Source organism: Paroedura picta, chromosome 5, assembly GCF_049243985.1.
Source record: "Paroedura picta isolate Pp20150507F chromosome 5, Ppicta_v3.0, whole genome shotgun sequence".
Taxonomy (NCBI): Eukaryota; Metazoa; Chordata; class Lepidosauria; order Squamata; family Gekkonidae; genus Paroedura; species Paroedura picta.
Window position 1 is genome coordinate 72,771,392 of NC_135373.1, and position 15,112 is coordinate 72,786,503.

The following is a 15,112-nucleotide window of genomic DNA, read 5'->3' on the forward strand; positions in this document are numbered from 1 at the left end:
GAAGGAATTTAACGGGACCACAAAGGCACTGCAGACTCATCATCAACTAGTGCACAAATTTATCATAGAAATAAATTTTGAAAGCAAAGGGCACCAATTCATTTTTCCATAACTTTATGTAAATAAAGCTGGAGTAACTTCTGAGATATTGCAAAATGCAAACATGGTAATGGTTTCCTATGACCTTATGTAACATTTATGTTACCTTTAGATTTTTTGGAGAGAGAATATGCAGGAACACCAGTAATAATTTTAAATCTCCAATGTTATTCACTTACTGTCATGTACAAGAAAAGATGCATGATCATTATCATGCTGTTCTCTATATGTACACCTGCTGAATGGATATTACTGCTACCTGCCACAGACGTGATGCAAGTCAACTGACACATTGTGAAATCCAGTAAATGTTAATGGCAAAGTTAAATGCATGCTCAAATATTTCCCATTACAATCAGTTAAAAACTACATGGCTGAATTATGATCCTGCCAAACAGATAAAGAGCCATTTAACAAAGCCCTCATCTAGACAAATATATGACTCAAAAAACTTATTGCCCCAATATATGACTCAAAAGACTTATTGCCCTAATGCAGCAAGAGAGCCAGCCTGGTATTGAGAGTCAACTTGGTGTAGTGGTTAGGAACGCCGTCTTCCACACTCTTCCACTGTTTAATTCCACGCTCCTCCTCCACATGCAGGTAGCTGGGTGACTTGGGCTCGCCACAGCACTGATAAAACTGTTCTGATCGAGCAGTAATATCAGGGCTCTCTCAGCCTCACCTGCCTCATAGGATGTCTGTTGTGGGGAAAGGAAAGGGAAGGTGATTTTAAGCTGCTTTGAGACTCCTTCTGGTAGACAAAAGTGACATATAAGAACCGACTCTTCTTCTAAGCCTCTGAATCCCAGAGACAGGAGGAAACATTAAGGGAAACCCTAACACACTTTCCACAGGGCCTGCAAAATGAAGCTCTTCCACTAGGCATATGGTTGAGGCTGGGCCGCCAGTAACTTCTAAGAACACCCCTCTCCATCCAGCCAGAGAATGTAAATTTTGCTCGCTCAGGTCTGCAAATATGGCTTTGTCAATTTCCTGGGTGAAACTGACATGTCTTTGTACATTTCTAGCCAAGCAATGCTTACTAACAAAATGCAGGCAATACTATTCAAAAGGCACTTTGCTCACTGAGGGCATTTGGACACTAACTCTCACCTCCCAAAAATCCAAAAATTGGAGGCAGGGGATTATTAACCCAAATTATCCTCTCTCGTTGTTCACACTTTTCAGAATTTATTATAATTTATAATCCATTTCACAAGCCAATATTAGGGCATTTATAGCAATCTGTATTCATTATATAGCCTAAGATTTTTTTTGGGGGGGGGGGATTTCCATATAATCCAGCATCCCATCTCACACACTGGCCAGTTACCCCCATCACTTGGAAGTAAATATACTAGAAAATAAATAGGGAGAATCAAGTCAGTGGTGTTTTCCACATGGAGACAGGCAGGTGTAATTTCACAGTGACAATAAAGCTTCTACAAGGCATGTTTTGACCATGTTTCCCTGTCCTGGTTTCCCAGTAATGGACATGTCCCCCAATTCCGCCAGGGCTTTTTCAGTTTTTTAAATCAGAAATTAAATATCATTATATCATTATAAGATTGTAACATTATGCATAACAGGCTCACTGAATTTCCAGCTTAGATTCTATGTAGATTTCTTGCAGACATAAGACTAGGGCAATTTTCACCAATTACCCTTCTCTATGGCAGTCCAAAATGTCCCCTGAAATACAACTTCTGGGGCACAGGAGACCCCTAGAAATAGTATTGGGCATCACCATCATCAAAGCCAAGATTTCTTTTTCTGCACAAAACAAAATTGTTGTGTAGACAGTAAAACTATGGTGATGTTTCCATACCTTAGGGATGTGGGCAACTTCAATTGCATTAGTAAACTCTTCTACAGCATTGTGGTGTAAATCTAATTTTTGAAATGCTACACCAAGATGATAATAGGTTTCAAACAGCTGAAATTTTTAAAAAGATAAAATTATTTAAGTAGGACTAAGGTAACAAATATGCTTAGTTCTTTCCAGCTTTGTTGTACCCCTCCCCCCCAAGAGGTTAATATCGCTACTATCCATTGTAATTACAAGCAAATATCCCAGTCCCCTGGCATCAGGCCAGTCACAGGAGTCCTGGTACCATTACTCTCTCTCATACATACACACAGACACACCGCCTCTTGAGCCCTGTGAGCAGCAGAGACGGCTGCATACTAGCCTGCAGGAGCTGAAATCTGCATGGCTCATTTGAAGATAATCTTATGGCTGTGAGACTGGCTGGTATTTAATAAAAGTTAATGGTTACGATTTTGTTTTCTGCTTGTCTGAAGCATGAAGAAAGTGACATAGGCCTAGCTGAAGAGAAGGAACAAGTGTGTGGGGTGAGGGTGGTAGAGGCAGAGGCTCAGTTCAGACACAACATAAAACTATAGTATATTTTAACTGCAGTTAGTTTGTGAAGACAGAATTCTGCCCACAGTGAATCAATCAATCCTGGTTTGAAATGCCTTGGGTATATGGAATCTCTAACTACGTTTTGGTCAGTCTTAATCTACAAAAACATACAGCTGGACAAGGAGTTTGTATGTTTGTTTACATTTTGATTTATAACCACGCCTCCTGGCATAGCCAGCTCAGGGCAGTTTACAAACATTTTACATTACAAGATAAATGTTTAAATTATTAAAAAACACAATTAAAACAGATAAAAGTTTAAATAGTTGAGATACTATACTGCAATTACCAGCTGTGTATAGAGAGGGCCTGGAACATATTCTTCAGGAAGCTTATCTTTGCTGAGGACTTTTAGCAGCTGTCGATAATATTCAATAGCCTGAAAACAAATATTAAAGTAATAGAATAATCTGAGCTGGAATCAACATGTCCAAGGTTCTGAATGGTAGTAAGCAGATTTCCAACTCAGAAACAAAAAACAAGAACAATTCTTTTTGCAAAATATATAATTAGACTAAATGCCAGTTAAGAAATAAATATGAATGTGAAGAAAAGGAAAAATAAACCCAAACCTTTCCAGTTTTCGCAAGTTTTAATACATCATTTCTGTGAAACACAGTGGAATGAAATTCTAGAAGCAATATCCATGTCTCAGATTTCCTGTTTTCTGAATGAGACTAGAACATCTTTCTTGTTTAAAATAAGCAACTTCATTTTCCTTGGTCTGTTAACATTATCTCATCCATACATCATTTTAGTTCAAAGCTTCGTCAGGCTAATGTATCTTAACTTTGATAAGCTTATATTTAACGACTTCCTGTTTTTTTAAGGAAGTAACCCAAGACGTATATTCTTGGGAACAAATCTCATTGAAATTAATAAAACTTACTTTCAAATAAACTTACTTTCAAATCAGGTTGTAAGACTGTAATGACTGGGGAAGGCACTGGCAAACCACCCGGTATTGAGTCTGCCATGAAAACGCTAGAGGGCAAGCACATGACCTGGTGCTTGCACAGGGGATACCTTTACCTTTTAAGACTGAAAAGGCAATTCCAACATTTAAGTACTGTTTTCACAACAGAATACAGATAAAGACACGGGATGTTTCAGTTCCATATGCACCAGCTATGAGCACCAGTAGATGTTTTGTTTGCAACTTCTCTGCCAAGGCTTGTTCAGGGTATTTTGTTGCCCAAAACCAGTTGAACTATGGCTACTGTCAGCAGGGACTGAGCTGAATCCTGAGTCATTTTCCCAGGAACTCTGTATGGACCCATCCATTGGTGATCCACAAAACTATGTCCATCCCCACCCATGCTGCCAATGGCAAGGAGTGATTTCTGGCAGCGAGTTCAGCTCGTGTTGTGCATTTGAATCTTTCTCACTTGGAAAGCTGAGTCACAATAAGTTATTTAAGAAATCTGGCCGGAGAGCCAGCTGTTCTCAACTTATTTGGAAGATGTGAAGAGACAACATGAAATTGGCATGAGGGAGAAGCCTGAATTCCCTTCTTCCTCCACACTGCAGCACCAATCCAAACCAGAGCCACACAAACTTGGAAAATTACTTTCTTCAAGCCTGACATCTGCCTAGGCTTGCCAGCAAGTCTTATTGTCCACTACTGTTTCTATCAGTAGCAGAAAAATGGAAAAACCACCACTACAACTGGCAGCAGAAAACATTAAAAACCCTAGAAGTTACATAACATGGCTCTAACAATTGCTGGGAATTCTGTGGTTTTTATAAGTGTTTTCAGCAATTCCGAGAGCAACATGGCATCTCTTCAAGTTTTTACAGGAAGTCACATCATGGCATATCCAACTGGTTCCCCCCATGTCTTCCCCCCCCATACCTCCACCAGTAGCCAAGCCTGGGAACCCTACATTTGACCTTCTCAGTCAAGGTCATGTTGAGGGAACCCAGCCATCACACATTACAAATCATAATTTGAGCCTAACTCTGTAATTAATGGAGTTCAATGGGCTTGGATTGGAGCAACAATGAATTTGTCCTGTTAGTATTGGGAACTTCCTCTGGGGACTGCAATTTGATTTTGCTGTCCTTCGCACTAAGGCACCTTTGGGTTGAAAGGCAGAATACATGTTCCAAACAAATAGTTTTGCTAGTAGTATATGCATTTGTATATGTTAACATTTACACAAGCAGAAATGCAGGCGGTGAAGCTTTCCCCTGTTTGAGATCATAGTAATGGAGGAACAACCTGTTGCATTGCTACCCCTTGTAAAGCTGGCAGCCTGTCACACCACAGTGATACTCCTAAACAGAATTTTGCTTGCCGCCTATATGCTGGTTTAGATGGATTTAATCTGAGGACGGACTATTTAAACGCCACCACAGGTTGAAGCTACAGATTATGAAGAGGGCCGGCGACACTGCTCAAGGCACAAATTCTACAAGAGTCTGTTGTTACGAAAATAAAGTGGAATCTTCGGGCCCTTCAGATACTAACAGAATCTTATTCCAGCCTAAGCCCTTGTAGGCTGCCAAACTCTTTAACCAGGCACGATTTCCCGCAAGCCATTCCGATCACCCTGCCCTCTGGCAGAGGAGCCAGCGGAGAAGCAGCCAATTAATCACCTCATGCCAGCGCATGGCCCGCTCACAGCTCAGCGCCGAGAGGAGAGCGGCCTGCGCCTGCGCCTGGGCGCGTGCTACAGCATTCATGAAAGTCGTCGATCCCGCCTTTCTTGGGGGTGTCTCGTCTGTGGCGGGAGACAGAACATCGAAGGAGGCGGGGAGACGCCTGACTGAGGTGCTGGCCAAGGAAGGAGGCGGGTCGTGCGAAAGCGCCCGAGGCGGAGTCACAGAGCGCCTGCTGAAGCGCTCCGACAGCGACATCCTCTCGGGCAATATGCCCGCCGATCCGGCGGCCTGCTCGGCGGCGGAGCTGGAAGGGACGCGGCATTGCCATGGTAGCGGGAACGAGGAGGTGAACGCCCACGCGCTGGTCTCTGGGCCGGACGGCTGCAACGCGCCAGGAGAAACAGGCGCAAGTGACTACCATTCCCGACCCCCTGCCCTGTTATAGCTCCATTTGTGCACTGCTGAGGGTTCGAAAAAATGCTCCTTCAGTGCCAGAGGATGGAAACACGTCTCGAGAGGGTGCGCCGTGGAGATAGGCTGAGGATTGTGGCGGGGCTATGGGGCGCCTGCGAACAGCCGTCGTTTGCAACCCTTTATTGAGAAAGCAAGACATGGCGTCAAAAGTAACCAGGAGATCACAACTGCTTACAAGGGGATGGGCGGTCAAGGTCTCTGGTTCTTGGCAATGGGTGAATGAGGTGGTTGGTTCAGAGAGACCTGGCCAGTTGGTCAGTTGACATTTTGTAACTTCTGCTTACCCCAAATCACAAAATGGTAGGACACTCTGTGTAATTGTAATATTAGTTGAACAATCACCCCAAAAAAGGTGACTTTATTCCATTCCACACTCAACACAATATGATAGTTTCTAAAAGTTCTACATGTCAGTAGTCCCACCCTTCTCTGGGGTAACAAAAATACATTTATTTATTTATTTATTATTTAAATTTATTAACTGCCACCCCCACAAAGGCTCATTGCGGTTCACAAAAGTCCAATTAAAAACCCATTACAGAGTACAATCACAAAGCAATAACAATGTCAGCAACAAAATGGCATAACCCTCAAACCCCCCCCCCTCCCACCCTTCTACAAGAGGGAGGAGAGAAGAGAGACAGAATCCTAGTTGGCATTTATGTTTCTAGTACTTGTATGGGTAGCCAAATATCCCTTTGTATTCAGAGCCACACTTGCAAAATTGGTTAATGCATAGCAAAGCACTGCAGCTGCAGTTTCCTCTGTTACTAAAGTACCATGACAGGAGGGAGAGAGAAAGGTCTCTCTTGCTTGCACTCGAAAGCTCATGCATTAAAAAAATCTTTGTTGGTCTTAAAGGTGCTACTGAACTCTGATTTTATTGTGCTACTTCAGACCAATACAGCTACCTATTTGAAGCTTTTTCACCATGTGATCATCAAAGGGTTTTTTTTTTAGTTCTAAATAGAGCACTATAGTGTTAAACCAATATAGCACTCCGGTGCTATAACAGCACCACTGAGATGCCTTGACTCTATTGACTGCATTGGAAGATCATACAGGGATAAAAGCAGCGCCGTTTGAAGTGACCATAGAGCTTCATAGAGCTTCAGAGATGGCTCATTAATGGAAGGAAATGCACTGTATGAAACTCCCATCCCTTTATTGCTTTCCTTGAAACCAAGCCAACAATGAATAATATCCGGTTTAGAGCAGTAAATTGATATTCTTAATAAGTATTTTATAGTTTGTCTGATACCATCAACATACCTCTGGGGAAATAATTGTGATAGACAAAGAAGATACTTGATCATAAAAAGGATACCTTTTGGGCATGTCATTTTAAAAATTCTGCCTCTACTTGAGTCAGTTTAAGAGAAATAAATGCATTAGATAGCACAATAGCTAACAGTTACAAATGAATCCCCATGGAGGGACTGAGAAAATTCATTTACATAAAATTATATCTTCATTTCCTTTTTTGAAACCTCTGAAACCTTTGCTAAATGACATTTTTGTCTTTGTGTCCTAGACAGAAATAATTTATTGTGATGGTTTTTCCCACAGGCAGAAAAGTAATTTTAATCAATACATACTAAACTGTTATTACAGCTATTTTTCCGTCTTTATTCAGTCTGCCCTTCTTAATCAAGTGATTCCCCCCTCCCATTTCTGTTTGCTAAACTACTATAATGGCATATTTCTACCACCTAGTGGATAAACTCAATGCTCAGCTCAAATTCTTAGCAGAAATTAACTCCCATAGGAACTGTACCCCATTTCTCCCTTGCAAACATCTCTATCAAATTCTGCTGTGGTACTTGTGCACTGTTAAGAAAGGATTATCTTAAACAGACTTTTCTGTTTGCTGCTACAACATTTAGAAGAAGAAGAAGAGTTGGTTCTTATATGCCGCTTTTCCCTGCCCGAAGGAGGCTCAAAGTGGTTTACAGTCATTTTCCCATTCCTCTCCCCACAACAGACACCCTGTGGGGTGGGTGAGGCTGAGAGAGCGCTGATATCACTGCCCGGTCAGAACAATTTTATCAGTGCCGTGGCAAGCCCAAGGTCACCTAGCTGGTTGCATGTGGGGGAGCGCAGAATCAAACCTGGCATGCCAGATTAGAAGTCCGCACTCCTAACCACTACACCAAACTGGCTCTCAGAATAATGATACCTGTAAAATAGTTAATACAATTAAAGAGATTAATTAATAATTGTATAAATAAGTGGTGGCTATGGTGGATCGGCTCAAGTGGATTTGGCTGAAGTTGAATCCAACTGAGGTCCTTTGGCTGGGTCGGCATGCCACAGAGGAAGTGGTGCAACCAGCTCTTGATGGGGTAACTTTGACATTGTTGACCACGATCAAGGGCCTGGGTGTGATTCTGGATACCTTGTCTATGGAGGCCCAGATCACAAAAGTTACCTGCCAGGTATTTTATTTATTTATTTAGATTTTTATACCACCCTTCCATGGGGAGTCCTTAAATGGACTCTGGGGAATGGTAGATGACAGGAAGGCCTGGAGGATCATTGTCCATGGGGTTGCGATGGGTTGGACATGACTTTGCACCTAAAAACAACAACAACTACCCTTCCATACGGCTCTGGGCATTTTACATAAAACATTGCAGAACATTTACATAGAACATATAACAATATAACAAATAACAATCATGATATAACATACCAACTAGAACAGCATTTCAACAAAACAATAACATTGACAATCCCTAGGTAGGTTTGACCTCTCAGTGTGGGGGGGGGGGAAACCTATAGATGTTTTGAGTCAGTCAGCCTCAAGCAAATCATCCCCACCAGGTGCAACAACTCACACCCTACCTGTCAGCATCCATCTTCGCCACTACGATCCATGCAATGATCACCTTCAGTTTAGACCACTATCTTGCTGCACCAGAAACACCAACTGATTGAGATGCAACCATTCAGGTCTTTACTTGGACCCAATGGAGAGCACTTATTCAACCTGTGCTCTCCCAACTGCGCTGGCTCCAGATTGAAGACCAGATCAGGTTCAAGGTTTTGATATTAACCTTCAAAGCCCTAAGCAATTTGGGACCATTGTATCTTCAGCAAAGCTCAACAAAAAAGACTGTCTTGCCTCCAATATAAAGATTTGATATCCAAATCTGGTGTGTTCAAAAAAAGAGGTGTTAAAAAAAGGAAGGAGTAGATATCCAATGGCTGGAATACAACCAACTTTTATCAAGGTTTAAAGCGGAGTTTCAACACCCTGTAGACTTAGGGGTTTCTATACCAGAATTTGAAAATTTATTGATCCAAGAGAAACCTCTTGGTTACAAGAGCAAATATATAAAATGTTATTGAACTATGAAACTGAAATGGAACGGGTTAAACCATGTATGATCAAATGGATGCAGAATTTAGAGACAAATGTAACAATAGAACAGTGGGAATATGTATGGTCTAGAATAGCGATCCCCAACCTGTGGGCTGCGGACCATATGTGGTCCTTCGACTAATTGGAGGTGGGCCCCAAAGGACGCCTTCTCCCCCCCCCCCGGCCCTTTACTTCATCCCCCCCGGCCCTTTAAAACACACTTTGGTGTCATTGTCTCCCATCACTCCCAGATGGGACTATCTCGTTGCAGAGAAACAAGCTCAGGGTTCCCATTGATTTGTCATTGTCATGAGTTAAAATTTCCATGAAAATAAAATGTTCCTTATGTTAATTGTTGTGGCATGTCTGTATCTTATTTTGAAGGGATGTTTAAACATTACCATAGCGATCAGAGAGCGTTAGGGCAGTGGTTGAGAGTAGAGGAGTAAACTACCCCCCCCACCGGGCTTCAGTAAAAGGCGTTGAGTGGCCCCCAGTGAGTGGTACCCGGTGATAAAAAGGTTGTGGACCACTGGTCTAGAATACCAAAGCTGACTAATAGTCATATACTCAGAGAAAACTTGTATAAAATGTTTTATAGGTTGTATGTAACACGAAAAGTAATAGCCAGAATTGCAAAAAACTATGATAACAAATGTTGGAAGTATGTAGAAAAAGTGAGTTCTTTTTATCACATGTGGTGGAAATGTGAAAAAGTATATAAATATTGGGCTAAAGTGCACACTATAATTCAGAAAATGTGGGGTTTAAGATTCCCATTGAAACCTGAGAACATGTTATTAAGCAAACCACTGCAGTGCCTCCCAATGCAAAGTAGAAGCCTATTCTTCCACGTGACGACTGCGGCAAGGCTAGTTTTGGCTAGAAAATGGAAGATGCAAGATCTGCCTTCGATAGAGGACTGGTTGACTAGGTTGGCAGACCTGGCCAAAATGGCTAAATTGATATTGTTAGTCAACAGAAAGACAGAGGAAGATTTTCAAGAACAATGGTTTCCCTACTTAAACTATCCGAGAAGATAAATTCAATGGGGATAAAATTATTCATTTTGTATTAATGTGTTATAAGAGTATAACTTGTATAATGTATAACAATTTATTCTTTATGTATATACTCTGTTTCTTCTATAAATGAAAAATAAAAATCTATCTAATATCTATCAATCAAAACACCAGCATCTTGAATTGGACTCAGAAACAAACTAGAAGCCAGTATATGAGAAATTTTAAAACTTGTTCATTAATGCTTTAGAGATGGGTGTTGGCAAATAAGATTCAACATGAGCAAGTGCAAAGTAATGCACATTGGAACAAAAAATCCAGACTATAAATAGACATAGAATTCCTTTTGAGATGGGGAGCCAAGGAAGCTTGTAGCCAGACGCGGATGTTGGATTTTCGTAGGGCAAACTTTAATAAACTCAGAGACATGATGAGTGTCATACCATGGACGAGAATGCTGGAAGGGAAGGGAGCATGTAAAGGGTGGGCGCTACTCAAACAAGAGCTATTGCATGCTTAATCAATGACTATCCCAGAAAGACGAAAACACTGCAGGAGCTCTAAGAAGCCTATTTGGATGAACAGAGAACTTCAAGAGGAACTAAGAAAGAAAAGGAAAATGTTCAGGAAATGGAGGGAAGGACAGAGCTCTAAAGAAGAGTACCTACAGGTTACTAGGCACTGTAGATCATCAGAAAGGCCAAAACTGAGAGTGAGCTAAGATTGGCCAGGGAAGCCCATTGTAACAAGAAAAGATTTTTCAGTTATGTGAGGAGTAAACGTAAAGTAAAGGAGGTTGGGTGCGGATGGACAAACTCTTAACGAAAGATGCAGAGAAAGCAGAAAGGCTTAGTGCCTATTTTACATCTGTTTTTTCCCACAGGTCAAAGTGTTTAGGCATATCTAGAGATGGCCGTAGCCAAAGGATAGTGTCTGGGTGGCAGGTTAACATGGATAGAGAGGTTGTCGAGAGGCATTTAGCTGCACTGGATGAGTTCAAATCCCCTGGTCCGGATGAAATGCACCCGAGAGTGCTCAAAGAACTTTCCAGAGAACTTGTACAGCCCTTGTCCATCATCTTCGGAACCTCTTTAAGGACTGGAGATGTCCCGGAGGACTGGAAGAGAGCAAATGTTATTCCGATCTTCAAAAAAGGGAGGAAGGATGACCCGGGAAACTACAGACCAGTGAGTCTGACCTCTGTTGTGGGAAAGATAATGGAGCAGATATTAAAGGAAGCAATCTGCAAACATCTGGAGGACAATTTGGTGATCCAAGGAAGTCAGCATGGATTTGTCTCCAATGGGTCCTGCCAGACCAACCTGGTTTCCTTTTTTGACCAAGTAACAGGTTTGCTGGATCGGGGAAATTGTTTACTTGGAATTTAGTAAAGCTTTTGACAAGGTTCCCCATGATGTTCTGATGGATAAGTTGAAGGACTGCAATCTGGATTTTCAGATAGTTAAGTGGATAGGGAATTGGTTAGAGAACCGCACTTAAAGAGTTGTTGTCAATGGTGTTTCATCAGACTGGAGAGAGGTAAGTAGCGGGGTACCTCAGGGCTCGGTGTTCGGCCCGGTACTTTTTACCATATTTATTAATGATCTAGATAAGGGGGTGGAGGGACTACTCATCACGTTTGCAGATGACACCAAATTGGGAGGACTGGCAAATACTCCGGAAGATAGAGATCAACGAGATCTGAACACAATGGAAAAATGGGCAAAAGAGAACAAGATGCAATTTAATGAAGATAAATGTAAAGTTCTGCTTCTGGGTCAGAAAAATGAAAAACATGCCTACTGGATGGGGGATACGCTTCTAGGTAACACTGTGTGTGAACGAGACCTTGGGGTACTTGTGGATTGTAAACTAAACATGAGCAGGCAATGTGATGCAGCGGTAAAAAAGGCGAATGCCATTTTGGGCTGTATCAACAGGGGCATCACATCAAAATCACAAGATGTAATAGTCCCATTGTATATGGCACTGGTCAGACCACACCTGGAGTACTGTGTACAGTTCTGGAGGCCTCACTTCAAGAAGGACGTAGATAAAATTGAAAGGGTACAGAGGGGAGCGACGAAGATGATCTGGGGCCAAGGGACCAAGCCCTATGAAGATAGGTTGAGGGACTTGGGAATGTTCAGCCTGGAGAAAAGGAGGTTGAGAGGGGACATGATAGCCCTCTTTAAGTATTTGAAAGGTTGTCACTTGGAGGAGGGCAAGATGCTGTTTCTGTTGGCTGCAGAGGAGAGGACACGCAGTAATGGGATTAAACTTCAAGTACAACGATATAGGCTAGATATCAGGAAAAATGTTTTCACAGTCAGAGTAGTTCAGCAGTGGAATAGGCTGCCTAAGGAGGTGGTGAGCTCCCCCTCACTGGCAGTCTTCAAGCAAAGGTTGGATACACACTTTTCTTGGATGCTTTAGGATGCTTTGAGCTGATTCTGCGTTGAGCAGGGGGTTGGACTAGATGGCCTGTATGGCCCCTTCCAACTCTATGATTCTATGATTCTATGACATCCATAGGATCTTGGAACTTTTTACTACCCGAAGAAGTCATGGCTTACAATCATCCATAGGATCTAAGGTGGTGATAAATGACCAGGAGAGAGATCTTGAAGCTTTGGTAGAAAACTCATTGAAAATGTCATCTCAGTGTGTGACTGCAATTAAAAAGGCAAATACTATGCTGGAGATTATTAGGAAGGGGACTGAAAACAAACCAGACAGGATCATAATGCCACTGTATATATCTATGACATGACCTCATTTGGAATATTAGACAAGGTACAGAAAAGGGCAACTAAAATTATTAAGGGGATGGAAGACCTTCCCTATGAAGAAAGGTTAAAGAGTTTGGGGTGATATAGTAGAGTTTTACAAAATTATGCATGGGATAGAGAAGGTAACAAAAAAGTCCTTTATCTTTCTCAAAATACAAGAACACATAGGCACTCAATGAAGTTAATGAGCCTTTAGTTTATAACAGAACACAGGAAATACCTCTTCACCCAAAGAGGAATTCACTGCCGCAAGAATTGGTGGTAGTTACAAGCTTGCCATAGACAGCTTCAAGACGGGATTGGATAAACAGTGGAACAAGGGTCAATCAGTGGCTAATAGCCACAAAGGATAGATGGAACACTTATGTCTGGGGCAGAAATGCTCTGAATTCTTGGTGCTTAGGGGGCAACAGTGGGAGGGCTTCTGACCTGGCTGGAATGGCATACTAATGACCTCCTGATGACACCTGGGTTTTGGCCACTGTGTGACACAGAGCGTTGGACTGGATGGACCATTGGCCTGATCCAACATGGCTTCTCTTATGTTTTTATGAATAAGACTGAAACAATATGTTCCCTTCCACAACCTCCAGATATTGCTACATAAATCTGAAAATAAATTATGTCGCTGACTTAGATAGTAATGTCTTAGTTAATTGTTACAGGAGAAAAATTTACCTAGTGATCCTATTCTCACTGATATAATCTCACAGCAGAGCCTATGCTTTCAAAATAACAAAAACAACTTTTGAGACAATGGCTGTTGTCAGCTCACTTTGGCATTAGTTTATTCATTTCTTTGCAATGCCTCAGTAACTTTCCCAAGAACCCAAAAGATCTCAGTGATATCCTACCCGGCCTGCCCCCCCCCCAACTAACTGTTAGTGGTAGAGGGAACTATGGGGGTGGGGGGGAAGATGTCGCAGTGATGACACGACAACTACCCCCACTGTGTTCATGAAACCCTAGTTAAGAAAACTTTCTCTACATAATTGAATGTTTAGGCAATCCAAGGAGCTTGTGTTTCTGAACAGCCATTCCCATATGGCATACCAAACTTTTAAAAACTAGTAAAGAAGTTTAAAAATCCCTTTGGACATGCCTTTTGGTGCACTTAAAATAGTTCTATGGATCCTGAATCTGTTGACATGCATATGTAGTGTATTCCAGATTAAAAACTGAAAATGGTGACATGCTTGTTTTCTGAGTTTTGTATCACATTATGTACCACCAGGTGTCCTTCCTCCCTTAACAGTGCAGATTGCAGTCAGAAATATTGCTTCACATTCCAGAACAGTTTGAGGAGTTCTTTTGTTCCCCCCTCAGAAATAGTCACAATTTCAGATAGGACATGAGATGGAGTGCTGGAAAATCAAGACAGTGTTATGATACTACTTGATATGGGAAAAGAATTTCCTCTTAATGAGAGAATATCTACATAACAAATGCACAGCAGTTGTATTATTTCATATACTAGAAAATAAGCCCGCTGTAGTATAAATGCAGCGGACTCTAGGTGTTAGCCCTGCCCCCCCCGCGGCGTGGCCTACCTCAGGCAGCGGAGTCTGATCAGGTCTGTCTGCGGGTGGGGGGCAGCGGCCGTTCACGGCTCTGTGGCCAGGGCCGATCGCGGGTCCGCCGCCAGCGGCGATTGCTGGGTCGGCGCTGCCGATTGCGGCTCCTCTGCCACCCCCGCTGATCGGCGCGCCGCTCCCCTGGCGCCACCACCGATCGCACCGCTGCCATTGCTGATCGCAGGCCCGCTACTGCCTCCGATCACGGCTCGGCCGGCGGTGGCGCTGGCGGCTCCGGCGGCGCTGATGGCTCAAAGGCCTCCATCAGGCTCTTTTGCAGCCGCGGCGGATGGTGGTGCAGCTGCTACAGTGCTGCTGGTGTTGCTGGCTCTTGCGGCGGCCCCACCGCAGCTGCATCCACTGCCGACAGCAGCTCCGCCGCGGCTGCCAGCGGCTGCAGCTCTGCCGCCACCGGCTCTGCCGGCTCCGCTGCCTCCAGCACCGCAGGTGCCACCACAACCGGCGGGTCCACCACTGCTGCCGCTGCAGCCAGTGGCTCCACCGCCGCTACTGCGGTGGCTGTCAGCAGTGCCGCCAGAGCTGCTGTCGCTGGCGGCCCCGCCACCGCCGCCAGGAAGGCAAGGCATGTAGTGGTGGCAGGCAGGCGAATGCGAGGACAGTGGATGGAGGGCAAGCGCCTCCCAATTAGTCAGTCCGGCAATGGACAGCCAGGGAAGCGGGCTGTATGCAGCAGCAATGTGGAGGCGGCCAGAGAGGCGGCTAAGCGGCGAGGTGGTGAGTGGGAA

The 15,112-nt window shown here is 43.3% G+C and overlaps 1 protein-coding gene across 2 annotated transcripts in view; it reads right to left on the reverse strand.

The window, feature by feature from the left end:
• Positions 1-5,578, reverse strand: part of LOC143837945 (uncharacterized) — a 46,672-nt gene extending 41,094 nt beyond the window's left edge. Inside the window, exons 1-3 of one of the 2 annotated variants that reach the window (XM_077338502.1) lie at positions 5,132-5,577; positions 2,820-2,909; positions 1,931-2,038 (exon numbers count right to left, since the gene is read on the reverse strand). In XM_077338502.1, the coding sequence (XP_077194617.1) occupies positions 1,931-2,038; positions 2,820-2,909; positions 5,132-5,392 (459 nt within the window). In that variant the 5' untranslated portion in view covers positions 5,393-5,577. Of the gene's footprint in view, positions 1-1,930; positions 2,039-2,819; positions 2,910-5,131 lie in introns of both variants that reach the window. The other variant, XM_077338501.1, reaches the window with a different exon arrangement.
• Between the last annotated feature and the right edge of the window lie 9,534 nt (positions 5,579-15,112).